Source organism: Coloeus monedula, assembly GCF_965178545.1.
Source record: "Coloeus monedula genome assembly, chromosome: 9".
Taxonomy (NCBI): domain Eukaryota; kingdom Metazoa; phylum Chordata; class Aves; order Passeriformes; family Corvidae; genus Coloeus; species Coloeus monedula.
This window is the reverse complement of record NC_138789.1, coordinates 20,054,610-20,073,780: the sequence shown is the minus strand read 5'-3', so window position 1 is coordinate 20,073,780 and position 19,171 is coordinate 20,054,610. Positions and strand designations below refer to the sequence as shown.

General features: G+C 40.1%; 1 protein-coding gene across 1 annotated transcript; it reads left to right on the top strand.

Annotated features, from left to right (window-relative positions):
- Positions 1–250: 250 nt before the first annotated feature.
- PTGFR (prostaglandin F receptor) lies at positions 251–18,675 on the top strand (the record flags this gene model as incomplete). The annotated part of the gene is made up of 3 exons (XM_082286908.1): positions 251–363; positions 1,491–2,338; positions 18,370–18,675. Exons 2-3 carry the CDS (start codon positions 1,550–1,552, stop codon positions 18,673–18,675), a joined length of 1,095 nt encoding a protein of 364 aa, XP_082143034.1. The 5' UTR covers positions 251–363; positions 1,491–1,549.
- Between the last annotated feature and the right edge of the window lie 496 nt (positions 18,676–19,171).

Here is a 19,171-nt window from a genome sequence, read left to right as displayed (position 1 = left end):
CCGCGCTCCCGCAGCGCTCCTGCTCCCACGGGGGTAAAGCCGAGCGCAGGGGCTGCAGCGGGGCGAGGTGAGCGTGCCGCGTCCCGGGGCGTCGGAACCGCGGCCCTGGCGGCGACACGGGCGGGCAGCGCCGCTGCCCGGGTCCCGGCACGGAGCCGGACCGCGTGCCGGGGGCGGCGGGCGGGGAGGGCGGACGGGAGGCCGGGTGGGAAGGCGGAAGGAGGGCGGGCGCGGGCGGTGCCGGCGGGAGTGGGGCTCGGCAGCGGTGGCGGCCGGCGGAGCTCCGCGCTGCGCCTCTCTCCGGCCCCGCGGGGCGAAGTGGACGGGAGCGGCGGCGGGGCCGGGACGGACACCGAGACCGGGGTAGGGAAGGAGCGGTGGGGCTGGTCCGGGCCGGTGGGGAGCACGGCACTTGTGCCCGGCGAGCCGGGCTCGCCCCGCCCCCGGCGGGGGCAGCGCTTAAGGGCGAGCGGGGCGCTGCTTCCCCGGCACCGGGGCTGCTCACCTGCGTGTGCCCGTCTGTGTGTGCCCACCCGCGTGTGCCCGCCTGTCTGTGCCCGCCTGTCTGTGCCCGCCTGTCTGTGCCCGCGGAGCGCGGGGAGCCGCGCAGGGAGGTTGCGGTGCGCGGCTCCGTCTGAGGACGTCGCCGGCCGCGCTCCGTGGAGCGCTCCCGAACGGTAGAGGTGCCTCTGGCTCCGGCGTGCCCCGTTCCCGATGTAGCTCAGGAACCGAGAGGCTTCAGCGGCCGTTCGTAATACGGCTTATTAACGCCTGCCTTTTTTTTTTCCTATCTTTTTTTTCCTTTTTTTCGTTTTCCTGCCTGGGAAGGTTTTGCTATTAGGAATGTCCTTGGAGTAGAGATGGGAGATAAGCTGTAAAGTAACTTGAGGAATTGGTTTCTGAATTATGGCGCATCTAAAAAACAAAGTTTGTGCTTCAGCGAGGGCGCTGGAAAGTTGAAGGCTTCAGTGCTGGTTAGGTTAAAGCTTTGAAACATGAAGTTGTGGGAGAAGAATTGTTTAGAAGATGCTAAGACATTGTTTTGAGAATAAATGTTTTAAAATGGAGTGTGATTATGATCTCTAAATGCTTCAGTTTCAGTATTTCCCTTTTCACTGTAGATGGGCTGGCTAAATACTGTCATTCTAGGAGTTTGTTACAAAAACGTTTAGCGTAGTTTAACCACCAGAATTGTTTGTATTGTTTCTGTTACTATATGTACATAACCATTATGTATTTTATACATTATTTTGTATATATTATCCATGCAGAGACTCTAAATTTCCTGTAGGCTACGTTTGCATTGTGTAATGCATGCAGATAATTGTTTTACCCTTTGAGTGATGGGCTGAAAATGTGATGCCATATCATATCACTCAGAAGACCAGAAATTAGATTTGTACTAATATTGTGGAATTTCTGCTTCAAATGCCATTTGAACAGTGGTATGCCTTTTACAGCATTGTGTATATTTGTTTTTAATATTGCAGATGCCTTTTGACTGCAAGACTGCTGAAATGCTTTGAGGGCTGCGTCTCCTTTCCTAATCATGAACAGTTCAAAATCACAAGGGCTGGCTGGATTTGGAGTCTTGAAAAACACAACGTGCCACACGGAGAAAAAGATTTCAGTTTTCTTTTCAATAATCTTCATGACAGTGGGAATTTTGTCCAACAGTCTGGCAATAGTAATTCTCATGAAGGCATACCAGAGATTCAGACAGAAATCAAAAGCTTCCTTTTTGCTCCTTGCCAGTGGTTTGGTTGTCACAGATCTCTTTGGTCACCTCATCAATGGAGCCATTGCAGTGTTTGTGTATGCATCAGATAAAGACTGGATTCGATTTAACCAGTCCAACATTCTTTGCAGTGTTTTTGGCATCTGCATGGTTTTCTTTGGTTTGTGCCCACTCTTCCTGGGCAGTGTGATGGCTGTTGAACGGTGCATTGGAGTCACTAAGCCAATATTTCACTCTACAAAAATGACTTCTAGACATGTGAAAATGATGTTGACTATGGTATGTCTGTTTGCTGTTCTTATAGCTTTGCTACCTATTCTTAGGTTTAGAGCCTACCAAATTCAAGCATCGAGGACCTGGTGCTTCTATAAAACAGAACATGTTGAGGACTGGGAAGACAGATTTTATCTCTTACTTTTTTCTTGCCTTGGGTTCCTGGCCCTTGCTATTTCATTCCTGTGCAATGCTGTCACAGGAATTACCCTCTTAAGAGTCAAATTTAAAAGTCAACAAAGACAAGGCAGATCTCATCATTTTGAAATGATCATTCAGCTCTTGGCTATAATGTGTGTTTCTTGCATTTGCTGGAGTCCATTCCTGGTAAGAGCCTAATGTGTTTGCCAATGTTTAATGCACATCACTGTATAAAAGTTATACTTTTTTATCTCCAGGTTTTAAAGCACTTAAACTGTGATAACAGCTCCACTCACTCAATGATAATAATTTTATAGCATATTGCCCATAATGTATGTACCTATGCATCTATAAAAACTGGTAGCTATTCTCCACTTCTGATCAATATTACATTATGCTAAATATATAGGGGTTGTGAGGATTGTAATTCCAATGCTGTAAAGCAGACAGTGGTAGCAGAATCATAGCTAGAATAATTCAGAACAAATATTGAGCTGTTCCAAAAATTCAGTGAATTTGGGAATTTAGGATTGGGAAGTCTTTTTACTCTGTACAGTGTAAATAATTTTTTTATTCATGGCAGTCTGATTGCCGTTATTCTAACAGTTTACTGCTATTTGTGAGCTGTGTTAGGGCAGATAACAGTTAAGAACCTAAAAATCCTCCCCTCTATTAACAGGGTCTTAAGGGTTTTGCTTTAGAGTCGTGTTGAAAAGCAGTGGTTGGCCGTGGGTTGAAATCAACTTTGGGTTTAGACCTAAGCAAGCTGGGTTTGTAATGTGGACAGATGAGCAGCAGAGCTGCTGTGGGCAGGTGGTGTAGGACTGTCCCTGCTGTGACTCCCAGAAGGTCAGTGCCACTGCTGTTAGCACCTGCTCTGTCAGTCAGCAGGATCAAAGGAAGTGGGATTGTGATATGGGAAAGAATTTGACAGATCCTACTGTATCATGGCATTATAAAGCTCATACTAGCTTTGTCTCCTTTTAGTGTTGTAAACGTGCCTGAAGAAATTTAGTTTTTTTGCTAGGGTCAGAGGGTTAAAATCACAAGTCATATGAAATCTTAGTTTCTTCCCTAGAAACAGGGTCCTGTAGTTTTCCAGTGTTAAAAATGAGGGGCAATTTTGGTTCGAGGTAACAAATACTGACATTTAAATCTGATATCTGTATTAGATACAGCTATATCTCATCTGCTCACTGCTTATGGAAGAGTCTGAAGTTACCTGAGTTAGTTCTAGATTAGATACTGATACCAGCCTAGCTGCAGCAGTTTGGTATATCTGGCAGGTAGCATTTAATTAATCCAGTATCTCAGGCATTCAAGGAGAAAGTCTGTATATAAATGTCTGCAATCACTGAAATGCACAAAAACTCTTTCACTTCTGTTCAAATCACAGAGAATTCTTCTAGTCTTGCTCTGCAGTGTAGTTTGAATTCATGTTGGCTTCGGTCAGTATCCTGGCTGTAGTGTGTGGAGCATAAACCAAGTTGTCAGAGCAGTATAGCAAGTTTTGTAGGGAACTTCTTTAAAGTTCAGACACCATCTGAAGTTTGGGGCAAGCCACAGAATGGTTTTCAAGAAAAGCATCTCAGGTGATGACTTTACTTTCCATGAAAAAGCAGCATTATTATCCTCTGGTGGCATTTATTTTCATTTAAAATGATTGTTCTTAAAAGTAGAGATTAATTTGGTTTTTATAAACCCTTGGGTGTCAGAAGAACTATAAACTTTTTTAGTTCAACAGAGATACTTAATTTATTTAATGCATTAAGGAGCACTAAATTGCAACTACTATGGTTGTTCTTTCGGTGTTGGTAATTTTGTTATACCATTCAATTTTAATATTGCTATATACTAAATATAGATAAAATTATAATTTTAGAAATCATGGCAATCTAGTGAAATCACAGCACCGGTTTTGTTACAGTATTTAACTTCATCTGAGTTGTAGTTGAAGATGAATTATTATTACAGAAGGAATTTTTTTCAGACCCTTTTTGGAGTTTGGTGTTTGCTTCAGTTTACAATACAGGCCAGTGAATGACTTCTTGCTTAATTTTGTACTTGGTATTTTTTGGGACTGTGTTGCAGAGGGGAGCTGGTAATCAAGGAATTCTGGTTCACTGCGTGGCAAATCTGCTGCTGCTCTCTGTCTGATCCAGGCTTGTGCTGCTTTGCCTCTTTTGAAATGAGATAAGGCAAACTTACACTGTAATCAGCCTGGTGCTATGGAAAGTAGTTCTGCAATATGGATGAATTTAAGTTAGAAAGGAAGAGTTTAAAAAAAAAAAAAAGTTGGTGTAAAGTGGGATTAAATTCTTGAGACAAAGTTTCAAGGAAGTGAACAATTACTGTTTTAGCCAGAGAGTTTCACTGGGAAATGGGATGGGGTCTTCTATTGGTATTTCCTTTCTCAGCTGTTAGGATCATAGAGTTTATATCAGTTAATTTGCGGAGTTATGTACCCATTCCTTGTTTTGATAGCAACAGAACACAAACAAAATTACAAGTGTGGTGTTAATTTAGCAAGATTTTTTGGCCTGCAGTTGAGTAAAGTCTTGTCAGGAATGTACTGCTCAAGTGCTACATTAAATTGATCCAGGGTTTATCAAATTGTATGCTTTATGACAAATTGCTGATTCAAATCTACTTGTCTGATGTATCTGAAAGGTCTCAGGGCTTTTAATTTGTGAAAAGAATGGTTTACATTCTATAATATAGTCAGCATGTACCAAAATAAGTTCTTGACGTATGTATGAGCAGGTGTTCATAGGTGAAATTATCTGGAAAAGGACATAAATACATGCTTGTTCTGCAGTCATTTGCTTCTTTACTTTTTTTTTATCCAAGCTAAATCTAAAAGTCAGAATTTGAAGTCTAGACTTTGAATTGTGAGTTCTACCTACGTTCTCTATCCCAAAGAGTATACAGAACAAAATGTTTCGTGGGAGTCAATTGCCTCAAAGTAAACCAAAGCAATTAGAAACCAAACAAACTTCTGGAAGAGAAAGTGGAGGAAGGCAATGCGTTTTATACCACATGTGGTTTGCAGATACAAGAGTTTGGATTCATTTGTGTGATTCCCCATCTGATGGGGGGTTTACTTCGTTTATTCCCCATCTGTTTTCAATCTAGTCCGGTATGTCCATTGACATATGTGTATGGCTACCATAATCAGTCTATCCAATACTGTAATCCAACTGCAGATTCACTTTACTATTAGATTTTAAATTAATTTTATTTCTTTTCCAAGTGGAGTTAATATTCAGACATTGTCACTGTCCTGTGATAATATCACTTTCAGATGTCATTAAAGTCACGAGACCCTGGATTGTCCTTTATAGTGTCTGGTGTGGAACTGAGCTTGACTTCTGCATCTGCTCAGTGGTAGTGAAGTTGTTTTGATGCCTATTTATATATGTGTTTAAATGTATATATAACTAACACTTAATATTATAAATAATAATATATATTATTGTAATCAATAACCACCTCTGTTTTAAGATTCCTGACGGTATGGGGTGTTTTTCAAAAGCAGAGCCCATGGCATGGCTCTTGTAGAGCTCCGCCTGGAGCTCTTGGACAGGGAACTCCTTCTGATTTCTTTTTTTGCCTTTTGTTTTTTTCCCCAAAGCTCCATCTCATCTGTTTTTGGAAAATAAGCAGCTTTTTCAACTTTTCTGCCACTGTGAGAGAATCTTTCCTTAATGAAGTATGGGAATGAGAGGTGCTCCCTGCTCCTTCCCTTAAGGGGGAACACTGATCTCCTTTTGAGGAGTTGAGAGCGAGAGAAAATTCACAAAAAACCCCAAACAAGTGAAATTCATGATTTTTATAATAATATATGTAGTCAATGAGTTGCAGAGGCACATTTGTTCTGATGGTTCAAATAATTTTGCTTTGTGATGGGTAATTCCAGGTAAATATGTTCTGAAGATAGTAACATCATCTTCTCTGTGTAGTTCTCATTCTTGCAAGAGCCTTAGCCCTTTGCTTAAGGGTATGTCAATTTTGCTGGATGAATTTGGTCCCCAGGGATTGGATTCCCAAAGCAAATAGTTGGATGGGACCATTTTGTGACAAGCACCTCTGATGAAATGCATTGTTATATAAAGCTGTTTCTTGGCTGTGACTTGACATCTGGCATGTCATGAAACAGCTTGGTTTGGAGCTGTGCTTGTATGAGCAGATTCTGACATCGGTATGTCGTATTCTGTAGGACTCAAGGGATAAACATCTTATAAAATTTGTTTTTTTGGAGTAGCAAAGAGAACTGCCTGTAACTATGGACAGGAGAGAGTTATTTCAGAGTGAATTTATTTACAGGAACAAATTATGATCCGGAAAAATTTCTAAACTTTTTCATGTGTGAAACACAGCCTGAGAAAAATACTTCTACATTCAAATTATTCTTGTTAAGATCTTTTTCCATGCAGTTAACTGATTAATTTCATTCCAGCTTTACCTCCCCTCTACTGCAGAAAATAGCCATTCCTGTTTTTTTTTGGAAAGAGCTCTGTTTATTTCATATGAATAAATCAACCCTTATTCATTTTTTTTTTTTTTTTACTGCTTAGATTAATTTTTATCAGTCCCTTCTCATGTAATCTCTTCTCTTTCCAATTTGTTATGCTAATTGTGTCTCTCCGAACTTGCTCTGACTTTTTCTTGTCCTCAGATTGTCTTACGCAGTGAGGCTTGATGACTGCTTTTCCTGCACCTAGGGCTTGCAATTTACTGAATCACTTCAACTCAGAAGCTGCTGGTGCTGATCTGAGTGGTCCTTTCAGAGGATGTGCTCTGGAACTGGTGAGAAGGGCAGTGATGTACTAACAGGGAGGCTTTTGTTGGAATACCCTTGCCCCATCCCACCCTAGTTGCTCCACTGTTTGGGTGCAGAGACAGGCTCACGGTTGGTGTGTGCTGAAGGAGGTCAGTTTGTTGCAGGTTTTTGTGAAGGAGGTCAGTTTGTTGCATGTTTTACACTGAGTAAGTTCTGGGCCACATCGTTGGGTACAGTATAAGGTAGTTTGATGTACAAGGCAATCCTCTGTGCATCTCATTTGAGTATTTTTTGCATGTGTAGCCATGTACACACTTTGCCAGGAGTTCATATCTGTGTTACTCTTGAAGTCTCTCCCTCCATTCTTGTTTTCTGTCTTTAATAAGCTGGTAATTTATGGTTCTGTTACACTACCTTATGCTTATATGTGTGATGGGCATCATGTATATGGGCTTGTTGCTTTATTAATGCTGTTTGTATGCCTTCATTGCTGGTTGTATTGTCCCTACAACAGAAGAGTTACTGAAAAATTTATCCCTTGTGCTCTTATGACTGGTGATTTCTCATAATCAGAAAGTGCAGCTGAGGAGAAGCAGGGAGATGTCCCAAGATGCAGGTCCATGCTCTGCCAGTGAGGACTCATCTCTCATGGGGGGCTGCTTGGCAGAAGCCTATTATTGTCTTACTTTTTATTAGTCAAAGCTGCAGCCACTGTGAGCTTGTTTTGCCTGCACAGGCACAGTCAACAGGGAGAGTGATCTTTTCTTTTGAAATAGAATAAATTAGGCTTTCAGTTTCCAGTCCTGTGTTTCTGAAGAGTGAAGGAGGAGATACTCTTAAATATGTTCAGCTAACCTTGCAGCTTTGAATGCTGTTGTAAACTTTCAGTGGGAAAAATGATACTTACCTGTCCTTTTCAGAGCTCAGATTTTAAAGAAGATAATCAGTGATAATTCCTATGCTTGTGCTGGCTTTTGCCATTGAGTTCTTGCTAGAACGTTTGTCTGCTGACACCACACAAAGACAGGATGCACTGTCAGCAGAGTGGTTTGTGTTGGGTCTGGAACACCTCACACCCTGCCTGTGGTAGGGGAGGTGACCTGCGGCAAGTCTCCCATGGGAGAACTCCTTGGACGCTGTCTGTGCATATTTGAGGGTGGGTGCAAACCCATTTTAGGAGCCCACTTCTGTCACAATGATTTTACTAAATGAACCAGTTTCATGGGGAAAGGAAAAAAAGCTTTTTGCCAGCAGCAGGCCTGCTAGCTACACCTCTTTATCTCTAGTCCGAAGCATCAATACAGTGATAGTTATTGCTGACTGTAGGTAGTTATTTCTCTTCCAGACTTTGCTGTGTCAGAGGAGATCAGGAGTGTCAGTTTGAATGAATAAAATGCTCCCTAAATTCCTCTGAAAAGGAAAAATTGTCGTGTTTGATTGTCTTTTTGAGCTACATTAGAGAAAGAGCTCTCCCTCCTGTCACGGTCCTTTGTTTGCTGAGTTTCTCAATACATCCATTAACTCTGTGCAAATTCAGTTACTGTTCTTGCTTGAGTTTCTCCTAGTGTTTGATAACTCAAGGTTAAATTGTTGAAAGATTACTGTCATTGCTAATATTATGGCCCTAAATTTATTTTAAAATACATAACTCATTTTATAGGTTAGGAGGAAAGAGAACACTCATTTTGATTGAGGTTTATGTTAGTCTCAGAAGTTAGTTTGTTAGACAGAAATTTCTTTCCAGCTTAGCTCCCCATGGAATAAGGTTTATCCAGCAGCTCAGACAATTTTGAGTGTGCTTTTCTTTATCCCCATGAAAATACTCCTGGAGAGAATTTGCACGTGTGAGTAACAGTTTAATACAATGCATTTAAAAGTCCAATCCACCTATTCAGATGTGTTTCTATGATACTAGAAACCTTTGGATTAGATGTTCATACTTTTACTATTGGTTGTAGAGAACTTTCTTTTATTTAGTATTTTTAAGTGGCACAACTGCCTAATTCCACCAGGTTAGATGAGAAAAGGAATGAGATTAATTTTTGACTATACCTACCTAAAATGATACTGAATTTTAAAGATACTGTTTTGGTGTTTAGAATTGGTCTGTTCCTATTTTCATCTTTTACAGTACATAGAGATCTTACAGGCCTTATCCTTTCTGAGAAATAGGAATCATTTTAACAAAAATGTTTATAAGTGTGGGCCAGGGCGTAGTTTATCATAGAGTACTTAGAAACTGTATATTAATTGTGGCTATATTTGTAATTCAAGTGTTTACCTCCCTCTCACAGAAGTCAGGGGGCTGAGATGCTCTTCCAACAGCACAGTGCTGAAGAAGAAATGGGCAGTAGTAGTGATACAAACCAGGGAAGGAAGGAGGGCTGAGGTTGACATATTGCCCTTTACCAGAGGCTTTCAGGGAAGCATAAATATAGTTTTTGTTATCTATGTTTACTTGTGCTGTTTGGAAAAATGTACGTAAAGCCTTTTTTGAAAATGCAGTGCTATCAGAATACAATAAGATTGTTTATTTTGGAGAGAAAAAGTAGGGAAGGCAGGTTTCCAGTCATGTGAGTATGTGGCATTTTCAGAATAATGTGGTTCTGGTTTTCTTTCATAATTGTTTGCTTCTTGATTTTTAAATTTAGATGCTTTATACAGAATTAAACTATGAAGATCTATAAATTGAAACACAGTATTTTGTTTCAAATGGATGCCAGTGACTTTCACAGAAATTTTTTTTCAATTTTGAAGTTGCCAGCTCAAGAAATCAAATTCTAAAAACTTCACCAAAATAAATTTGCCATTCATAACCTTTCCTTGTTTATTTCACTTGGGTAGGTTTTTGGATTCTGTGTTTGATATTAAAAAGTAAGTCAGTTTGACATTCATTCCGTTGTTTGATATAAGAGAATTCTTCCTATTTCCTAGATATTACACTTATTCAGGCATTTCTGACTTGAAAATGTCATAACCATCTTTGGGAAATATCATACATGGCATAACCATTTTTGGATGGTTATTTTAGGAAAGCTGTCTTTCCTGACTATCTAAACACTTTAAATGGTAAAGTTGTTGCTGAAAAATCTCGGGGAGTAATACACTCACATGGAAAAACTCCAGAAAGTCCTTCATCCTCACCAGGTTTAATGACAGACATCAGGGTGTAATATACATTCATATATTCTGTGAGATAATTTTTATGGTGTAATTCACAATTTGAAGTGTGGCATGGTGCTTTCTGGTGTAGGTTACTTGTCTCACTAGTGCTGTGGAATCTGTTAATGTCTGGGAGGAATTGCTGAGTTGCAGTTTGGGTTGCAAGCTCCCTGAGGACAGAGATTCCCTGTGTGCCCAGTGCCCGGCAGTGCAGAGCACGGTCCCATCACAGCTTCTGTGGGTGTGCTTTTAGGAACAGCAATGGGCAGGGAGCAGAACACTGCAGAAGGGGTTTACACTGGGGGTGACAGTGAAGTTTTAGTAATCATGACTCAGTCTTTGGGATTCATTTTTGTATTGGATGAGGTGAAATAGAGGAATGGTGGAATGAACTGGAGCTGCTTTGTAGGTACTGTACCGTCTCCTCAAGGATTAATGTCCAGGCAGAGCAGGAGTGGAGAGCAGCTCCTAAGCTTGCTCTTAGCTCTTCTCTTCAGTCAGAGCCATGGGCTGAAGGGCAGGTTTGAGTAGCATGAGAGCTGTGCTTCTGCATGATTGCCCAAAGAAGGCTGAAAATTAACCTTTGTGTAAGGGATGTCCTGAACTGAGGTTTTTAAGACAGTTGGGCCTCAATACTAAACTCGCAGAAACAAAAGATTGTCACTGGAGTATTGGAAGTTTATGACTGCTCTCCAGCTGGTTCCCCTCCTCCTGTGCTGGACCTTTGTGCTGCCCCTGAGGAGGTTTGGGGTCCCGAAGTTAAAGGAGTGGGGTAGGATGAAAAGGATGTAGTGAATCTGCTCAAGAGTGACCTCATGACCCATGTTACGGCTGACATCAGGGCATGAGTACGTGCGGAGGAAGATTGTTGTGCTGATAAGGATGTGACCAGCTATATGCCCATCTGCTTCACTGCATGGGGAAAGAGAAAGTGAAGCAGAAAGGAGGTGAGGATCCCTGTAAGTGGTAGCAATTTGTTTTAGGATTTACAGTTCATTAGTGAATTGGTAATAAACTTGAATCCATTTTTTACCAGAAGTGTGCATTTGCAGAAATAATGAGAAATAAATCACTTTTAAATGGAGACTTGATTTTTCTCTTCCATCCTCCTCCTGAAAGGTGGTTGAGCTGCAGGCCCTTTCAGTTTATTTGCCAACATAAAAAAGTAACTGCAAATTGTATATTCCAACTTGGTAGATACATTGCTAATTCATTAGTCTTGATATTTCTGATCATAGCTGCTTAGTTTACTCCTCCAGAATGATACACAGAATAAGTCACTTTAACAAAGGTGATCTAAAAAGAATAATGTAAAAGCAATGCATCATGTCTTTTTTTGCCTCCAGTCAGATTTTTCAAACACTGCAAATCAGGTAGCACCAAGTGATTAGGTGACTGTGACTCCAGTCCATCTTCAACAAGGACGTGATCACCAGAAGAGCTTTAAATAGAAATTAGGAAAACGTATCTTCATTGAAAGGGTGATCAAGCATTGGAATAGGCTGCCCAGGGAAGTGCTGGAATCACCGTCCCTGGAAGTGTTCAAAAGGCATGTGGGTGTGGCACTTGGGCATATGGAAAATTTTAGTAGTGAGCATGGTGGTGCCGGGTTAGTGGTTGGACTTGATGACCGTAGAGGTCTCTTCCAACCTTTTCAGCCTGTTCTATAGCTACAGACCTCTGCAGCTCCTCTTCCCCCCAGGCTGTCTGTATATTGTCTCTTTTTTTTCTTCATTCAGACAGTTCTCTTCCTCCCCAGTATCAAGTGTTATTTGTGATCCTTCCTTTGGATATTTGTAGGGTATTAGTGAGAGAACTTCTGTTGTTCCTAAATAAATTAGAATATTTATTTAACCATTAAAAATGTGATTTTTTTTTTTTCCCAAATGGGTGTGAAAACCTGGAAAAGCAAAGCAACAATAGAGAAGTAATAGGTCATTTCCAGGGTTTGAAGCTTTACCCAACTGACCCTAATGGAAGAAGAAAAGAATCCCAAATACTTACAGTCCTTGCCTCCCTAAATACTTAAAGATGGTCCTTATTATACATATTAGAAATATTCTATTGTTTTCTGGTCCTTAAAATTGTCCTGTAAAGCTTCTCTAGCACTGCTGGTTAAAGAATATATGAATTTTATCGATAAAATTAATTATTTTGTGCAAGAGATTTTTTGTTATAGGCCTTGTTCTTAGGCAGGAATACATTCCTCACGCTGTGGAAACAGGCTTTCTTGTAACTTTAAAACATGTAGCTCAGGAAACAGGTTGTTTATTTGACTTTGGTATGGACGCTATGTCTTTTCATTATGAAGTGAGTCATCTACTGTTTCCAATGCTAGAATCTTTTCTCTCCATATCCACAATGCTTTCCTTTCGAATGAGTTATCAATTAAGCTGTGAGAGTAATGACATTGCCATCTAGTTGAACTAAAGTATTTCTTATTTTGCTGGCAAGGAAAGGAAATAAAGAAGGAGGCTGTCAATCCAAGATAGAAATATTTGGATTATTTAGGAGAAACAAAGAGGTGACCTGGAATGTTTTATTCAAGCCCAACAGGAATTTATGCTACTGCAAAACTGATGCAAAATAGGTAGTGTCTAAGGGGAAAGATGACAGAAAATAAAAACTTCACTTTCAATTAATGTTTGCAAGTTCATGTGCACATACCCCCCCACACCTCCCTGCTGGTAATAAAGTGAAGCAGGCTTGCTTCATAATTTCATTCCTGTAAACTTCAGTGAGAAATTGCCTGGTCACAGACTAAGCTGTGTCTGAGAAAGAAATATGAGAAAATACGTTTATTTGCTTAGCAAAAAACTGTGTTTTTCCTATTTTCTCTATACTTTCTGGACTTTCTACACCCCTGAGCACCTTTAGCTCAACAATACCTTCAAAATGTTTATGCAATTCCTTTTTAAGCGGGGAAAATAGTGAGCCAGTGGATCCACTCTTAATTTTTAGTGGCATTCTTATTTTATCACAGAAATACACATGAGACAAAAGGAGACTCCCTTATTCTGCTGCTACTTCTCAAGGGCTGATCCTGGCAAAATTTTACGTAAGGAATTATTACATGTGCCCTTAAAAGTACCCTCTAGACTTTAATGTGATGGAAAGCTGGCTCATGTATTTTGTTGTCTACAATTCCTTTTTAAATTGACTTTTTTTATAAAATTGCTATGTTCAGTTAAAATTTAATTGCTGAGCTAAGTGATCATCTGGTATATAAAAGTTGAAGATATAGTTAATGTTTTTGTTTTAGAAAGGGAAAGGAAAGCATTAGGGGAAAAACATGTTGCAGATCTAGAACATAAAAAGCATTATGTGGCATAAGTAGAACAGTGTGTGTACTAACATTTTGATGGCAGAAGTGGTGCACTGCATATTGTTCTTGGAAGCTCTTGTTTTTAAACTGGCTTGCAGAATCACATAAAAAATAAAATGAAGCATACTCAACTTTGTTGCAACAATTGCTTGGCTTGTATACTGCAAGATCAATATAGCAATGGTAGAGGCAATTTGCTGTCAGTGTTTCTTTTTTATTAGCTCTACTTGGAAGATGTAAAATGGTACATAAAATGTGCAGATTTATGCATTTTTATTTCTTTCTCCCGCTATTTTGTAAATTTATTTTCTTAAAGTCTGTAGAGTACAACAAAGTGGTATCTTGTATGATCCCTTTCCTCTTAGACTGAAGCTGCTTTTTTGACACAAAAAGTGAAAGTTCCAAAAACTCTAGAAATTCAAAATAAGTGTATATTTTTTGTTTCCATGGTTTGGGACATAACAGTAAAGTTCTGCCTTGAAACCTCTGTGGTGTAGGAGAAGGGGATTTGCACCTCAGGGTTCAACATAGGCAGTAGTGACAAAACATAAGTGTTCTGCAAATACTGAAAAATCCATGGGCTTTCTTCCATTAATGGAAATCCTCAGAACTAAAGGAAATCCAAAGGAAGAAGAGGAAGAGGCTTGGGAGGGTCTGCAAGGTTCCCACAGGGAAATGGAGTCCAAAGGCTGAGCTGCAGAAGACAAGAATTTCCGATATTTGTCTACTCTGCCTTCCATGTCAATCTCTTGGTGACTGGTTTTTATCCAGTTTCCTGAAGTCAAGGATAGAACCTGGATTTAGAGCCTGTGAGGTGAAATGCATCAAAGTTGCATTTTTGTCTTTCTTCTTAACTAGCTCTAAAGTCTGCTTCTTGTTTTGACTGGCTGTCCTTGAGTACTAACAGGAATGTGAGTAAGCAGCAGAGCTTTTTAGCCTATTGGTTGTTCTTGTGTAGACCCAATTGGAAAGAAAATTAAATTAGTGCTGTTTATGTTTGGTGAGTGGTGTGAAGCCTTGGAGCAGCTTTTTTGTTTATTGCACTGAGGTTTGTCCTGAAGGGAAATGGTAATTCTCTGATGCTGTCTGCTAGGTGCAAAATTGAAGAAGTCAACAATTTCAAAATGTTTTAAAAAATTTTCCGTCAGACTTTCTGGATCTTGCAAAATGAGCTTTGGCTTTAATGAAGCTTAAAATTGGACAAAAAGTATGTAGAAGTTTAATGTATTGTGTCAAGTCCTTTCTTGACACAAATTTGATTTCTCTCTATCTATTTTTAGGGACACGGAATTCTCTGGTCTTTTCTTAAACCAGTAAGGACTAGTAGGAGTCAAGAGTAACTTTATATCTTACAAACAGGTACCCTTGGTTTAAAATGGCTTTTACAGTTATCCTTTTGTAGTACCTTTTCTAAAGAAAGTTTGAATTGTCATAGTTACATCATGTGATACTTTTTCTTTTTTTGCAAACCAGGGAGACATACTACAGCTGTCTTCATATAAACAGTGTATAAATCAGCAAAGTGCTACTTGGATTCTTACATTTCTAGATAAGCTAGAAAATGTCATGAGTTACGTTTTTTATTTACCAGCTGGGGATTAATTTTTTGAGTCACACTGCTGAATCTGCATGAATATTAACTTTAGTTGTGGAGATCAAAGATGGTTAGATATGATGCAATAGTGCTGCCTCCTGCCCACTTGTGTGTTGCTGGCTACAGAGAACAGAATTCCTTTGTCCTACCTGCCTGCTGGGCCTACAGGGAATGGAAAAAAGTGTTTGAGTTGGTTTCTTGACTTTGAACCAATTATTGACCACTAATACTCAAATAAGAAGAAAAGAAATGTTCTTTTTGTGCCTGTCGAGGTGGTCCCGCTCTCAAAAGTCCACTTGGCACTGCACCAAGTTCTGGTGGCAATTTCTGAGCTGATGACTTGAACCATTTCAGTGATGTGAATTTCTCACACCCAGGGAGCAAATACAGACTGTCTGCATGCATTGCTTCAATGAAATCCTTTATTTAACAGCTGCTAGTGTATTAGTCCTTTGGAACAGTATTTTAAGAATTTAAATTTAAATAGAACAAATTGACTATGAAAATGTGATAGAAATAATAATTTATTCCATTCCACCCCTCTTCCACTGAAGTTTAGGTCTTGTTCTGGGAATCAGCAGATGATTTTAGAAAGGCTCCAGGACACAGTCTCCTCATTGCAGTGTTGGTGCAGTTGATTCAGTTGCTTGCAGTTTTCTTCCAAGATTTTTCAGAAAATGTGAAGGCCCCCAGGGCAGGGCAGTCCCTTTGGAGGAGTGATAAACTCTCTCACTTCATACTCAAAGTGATGGCAATGTCCTGCTGTTCTGCCACAAGTATTTTAGGGTAAAAATGCTCATGCTGAGGGCTGCAGTGAGATTCTCAGTCTTTCTGTATGGAAATCTCGGCCTCTCAGAACTTCAAAAAGCTGGATATTATTTTATATTACTTTTTGAGATACAAGAAAGAAAATATTTTTTAATTTCTGCATAATACTCCCAAATAATGTAAGTAATATGGTTAGGAAAATCTCATTTTCTAAAACAAAATTTGTAGATAATTAGATTTTATCTTATTATTTCAAATCCAGGGACCCACAGCTGAATTGCTTAAACATGTGACTTTGTATATAAGCTCTACTTGCTCTGCCTGAGTTCAGATGTATTATTTTTTGCATGTCCGATGTTCAGAAGAGGCAACTGAAATGTTCTGGATGAAGCTTCTCCCAAGTGTCAGAAGCCATAAATTATGTATCAGTTTTCCTTGTTGTCCCGATTTACTTCGTGCAAATCTGTAATCAAAGCAGAGGTATGTTTATGTTGAACAGCAAATGAATAGATTCACTTAGAGGTGATTGGTTCTAAATGCAAGGGAATCTCACAAGTGTTCTAGGTAACATGAGAAAATAAGTTTTGCAAAATCTGGATAGAGCTACTTACTAGCAACATCTACTGCTTGTTTTTCTGAACATGAAATTGCGTTGGATTTGGCATTTATTAACTCCAGAGAATGTGAGAGAGGAGCAACAAATGAATTTTTAAGTACATCAAGAGGCGGATTAGGAACCTGTATGTCTGTGTTAAGTCAAACATGCTGTGTGGGATAAGGACATGGGTCTTGTGGGCGCTGTTGAGCTGTCATTTGTTGCCTAGTCCTATTTGCAGAGTAAGGAGTATTCTGTCTGAGTTTGCCTTGTGGTATTAGACCTCTAATAAATAAAATGTAGACTGTCCTGAAAAACATCCCATGCAAAGCCAAAGGAGCCATTCAAGTTTGGGTGGGCTGCTGATGTCAGAGGAATGTGCCCGGTGGTTGTGGGGTGAAGAGCAGATTCAGGGAACTGGCTTGTGTTTGTGTTGGCTTGGTGCTCAGACATTCCTCCTCCTTTCCACACCAGTTCCCAGCTGTGCTCCTGCCAGCCCTACCAGCTTCCTTAGCAATGTTCTGAGGGGCTTCCTCTGCTGCTCCCATAGAAGCCATACAGAAACACTGGATCAAATGCTTCGCCAAACAAGTTCAGTGTCCTTTTATGCATTCACTTTGTGCCGTTCAAGTTTATACTCAGATGTGGTGACCTGCAAGCTATAGGTAGGGTCTGGAAATACAGAGAAGCATTTAAAAAGGAGTGGAATAGGTTTGCTGGAATGCTGAGCTTTAGTTTTCTCTTCCTTCATTATTACTTTTTAGTTTTTCTGTTGAGTTTTTTTTTCAGTGCCTCTTTTTGAAACTACGACCCTGCACTTAGACAGACTGACCCTACCTCTCATTGCTCAATAAATCAGTGTACTCACAGCAGTTGTAAAATATCCCGTTTCTTAGTTAAATAACTGCAGCACTTTAAAGGCTTTGGAACTAAAAGCATTGCAGTGTTTCATCTTTCTACCAAAAAAGTCTTCATGTGGTTTTAATATTAATAACAGGGAGAGATAATTTACCATCTTCTGGCAGATTCCTGGCTTGGCAGATCAGGCTTTCTTCACACAGGAACTTAGGTTACAAACCCCCAGTGGAAGCCAGCCTGTAAAGGAGGTCTCTGCAGGGCAGGAGTCCCAGTGGCCTGAGTTTCACTGGGGCTGTGTCTCACAGCCCAGCTTGCTGCTCTGCAGAGCAGGGAGGCCAGAGCCACAGCTTGCTGGGCTGGTGTAGCCCTTGGGTATCCTCTGCCAGATGCTGTCCTGCTGAGCCATTCTGGAATTCCACCATGTGGAATTATTGTCTCTGGTAGTGTTGTTGCTGGTGGAGGTCTGTCCATGTGCAGCACCTCCAGAGGTGAATGAAACCCTCTGCATCTCCATTGACAAGTGGAGGGGTATCAGTGGCTTTTGTCACCATGGCTTAAATTTTCCTTCAGACCTCTAAATCTTCTGGTGTCAATAAATTGTGTTCTGCTGCAGTGTAAAACATGAATCTTCTTGTTGAAATCAAGGTACTGTGTTCCTTATGCAGCCTTTAATTAGGAAAATGTGAAAAAATAAATAGCTTTTATAAAAAACGTGCTGACCTACAAGTGGATTCTGCCCTTGAGAAAATCCATTTCTGGAACAATATTGGCATGCTTTGTTAGATCAAATTCTGGATTAAATTTTTACTTGTTGCTCAGTTCAATCCCTGGTTGCCATCCTCTGCTCAAAGTTCTGCAGAAGTAATTCAGCAGAGGCACATGTATGTCCTTTGTAAAACATAAGAGGATTTCTAGGGTGATAAATGTTATATGCCTGAAAGTATTTACATTGCAATTTGGGATGCACTGATGCTGTGAAGGTGTGAAGTTAGAGACAATGTTGAAACAATTTCACTCATGCTCTCTTGGTGTATTTTTTAATATATGGTTTTAAAATACTTGATTTTCAGATAATTTAAATGCTCTCTTGGTGTATTTTTTGATGCATAATTCTAAAATACTGCCTTTTCAGGTGACAATGGCCAGAATTGGGATTAACGAGGGTCGCTCAAAGGAGACCTGTGAGACGATACTTTTTGCTCTCCGAATGGCCACGTGGAATCAGATTTTAGATCCCTGGGTGTACATTCTTCTCCGGAAGGCTGTTCTTAAAAACCTGTACAAGATCACAAGTGGATGTTGTGGTGTGCACGTCATAAACTTACACATGTGGGAACTCAGCTCCATCAAGAATTCTCTGAAGGTTGCAGCAATATCAGAGTCACCAGTAAGTTCCAAACAGATAAACCAACAGCCTCTCAGCTCTATGGGACAATAAAGTTTAGCTCAGTCTACAAAGAGATGATGGAGGCAACGCTCCTACGTGGGCAGTACCTTAAAATGAGTTCCAAGGCTCAGTGGTTTGGCATTTGTTTTAAATTGTGAGTGGTTTGTTATTGTTGCTTACCAGTTTGATATTGCTGCTCCAAAAGATGCCCTTGAATGTTTTAATTCACTTCCAAAACTGGTAGTGGAATGTTAAATCATCTATATTTTTTCTCTTCCATGTGCTAAAGTGAAGAGGCCCCTTATAACACTCCCCACCAAACCTTTCACCTTAACAGACTTGTACAAGTGCAAAAGTGATCTCCAGTGTGATTTTTGAAAGGGGTAGATTTTTTTCTGCCAGAGATACCCCCATATCCTTTGCAGAGCCACTGTTTTCTAGAACAAAGTCAAGCATCCTTTCCATAAGGGTATTCTATACTTCTAGGCATTGAATTTACCAATAGTGTGTATGAAAGACACTTTGCTTATGCCCAATTTATTAAATG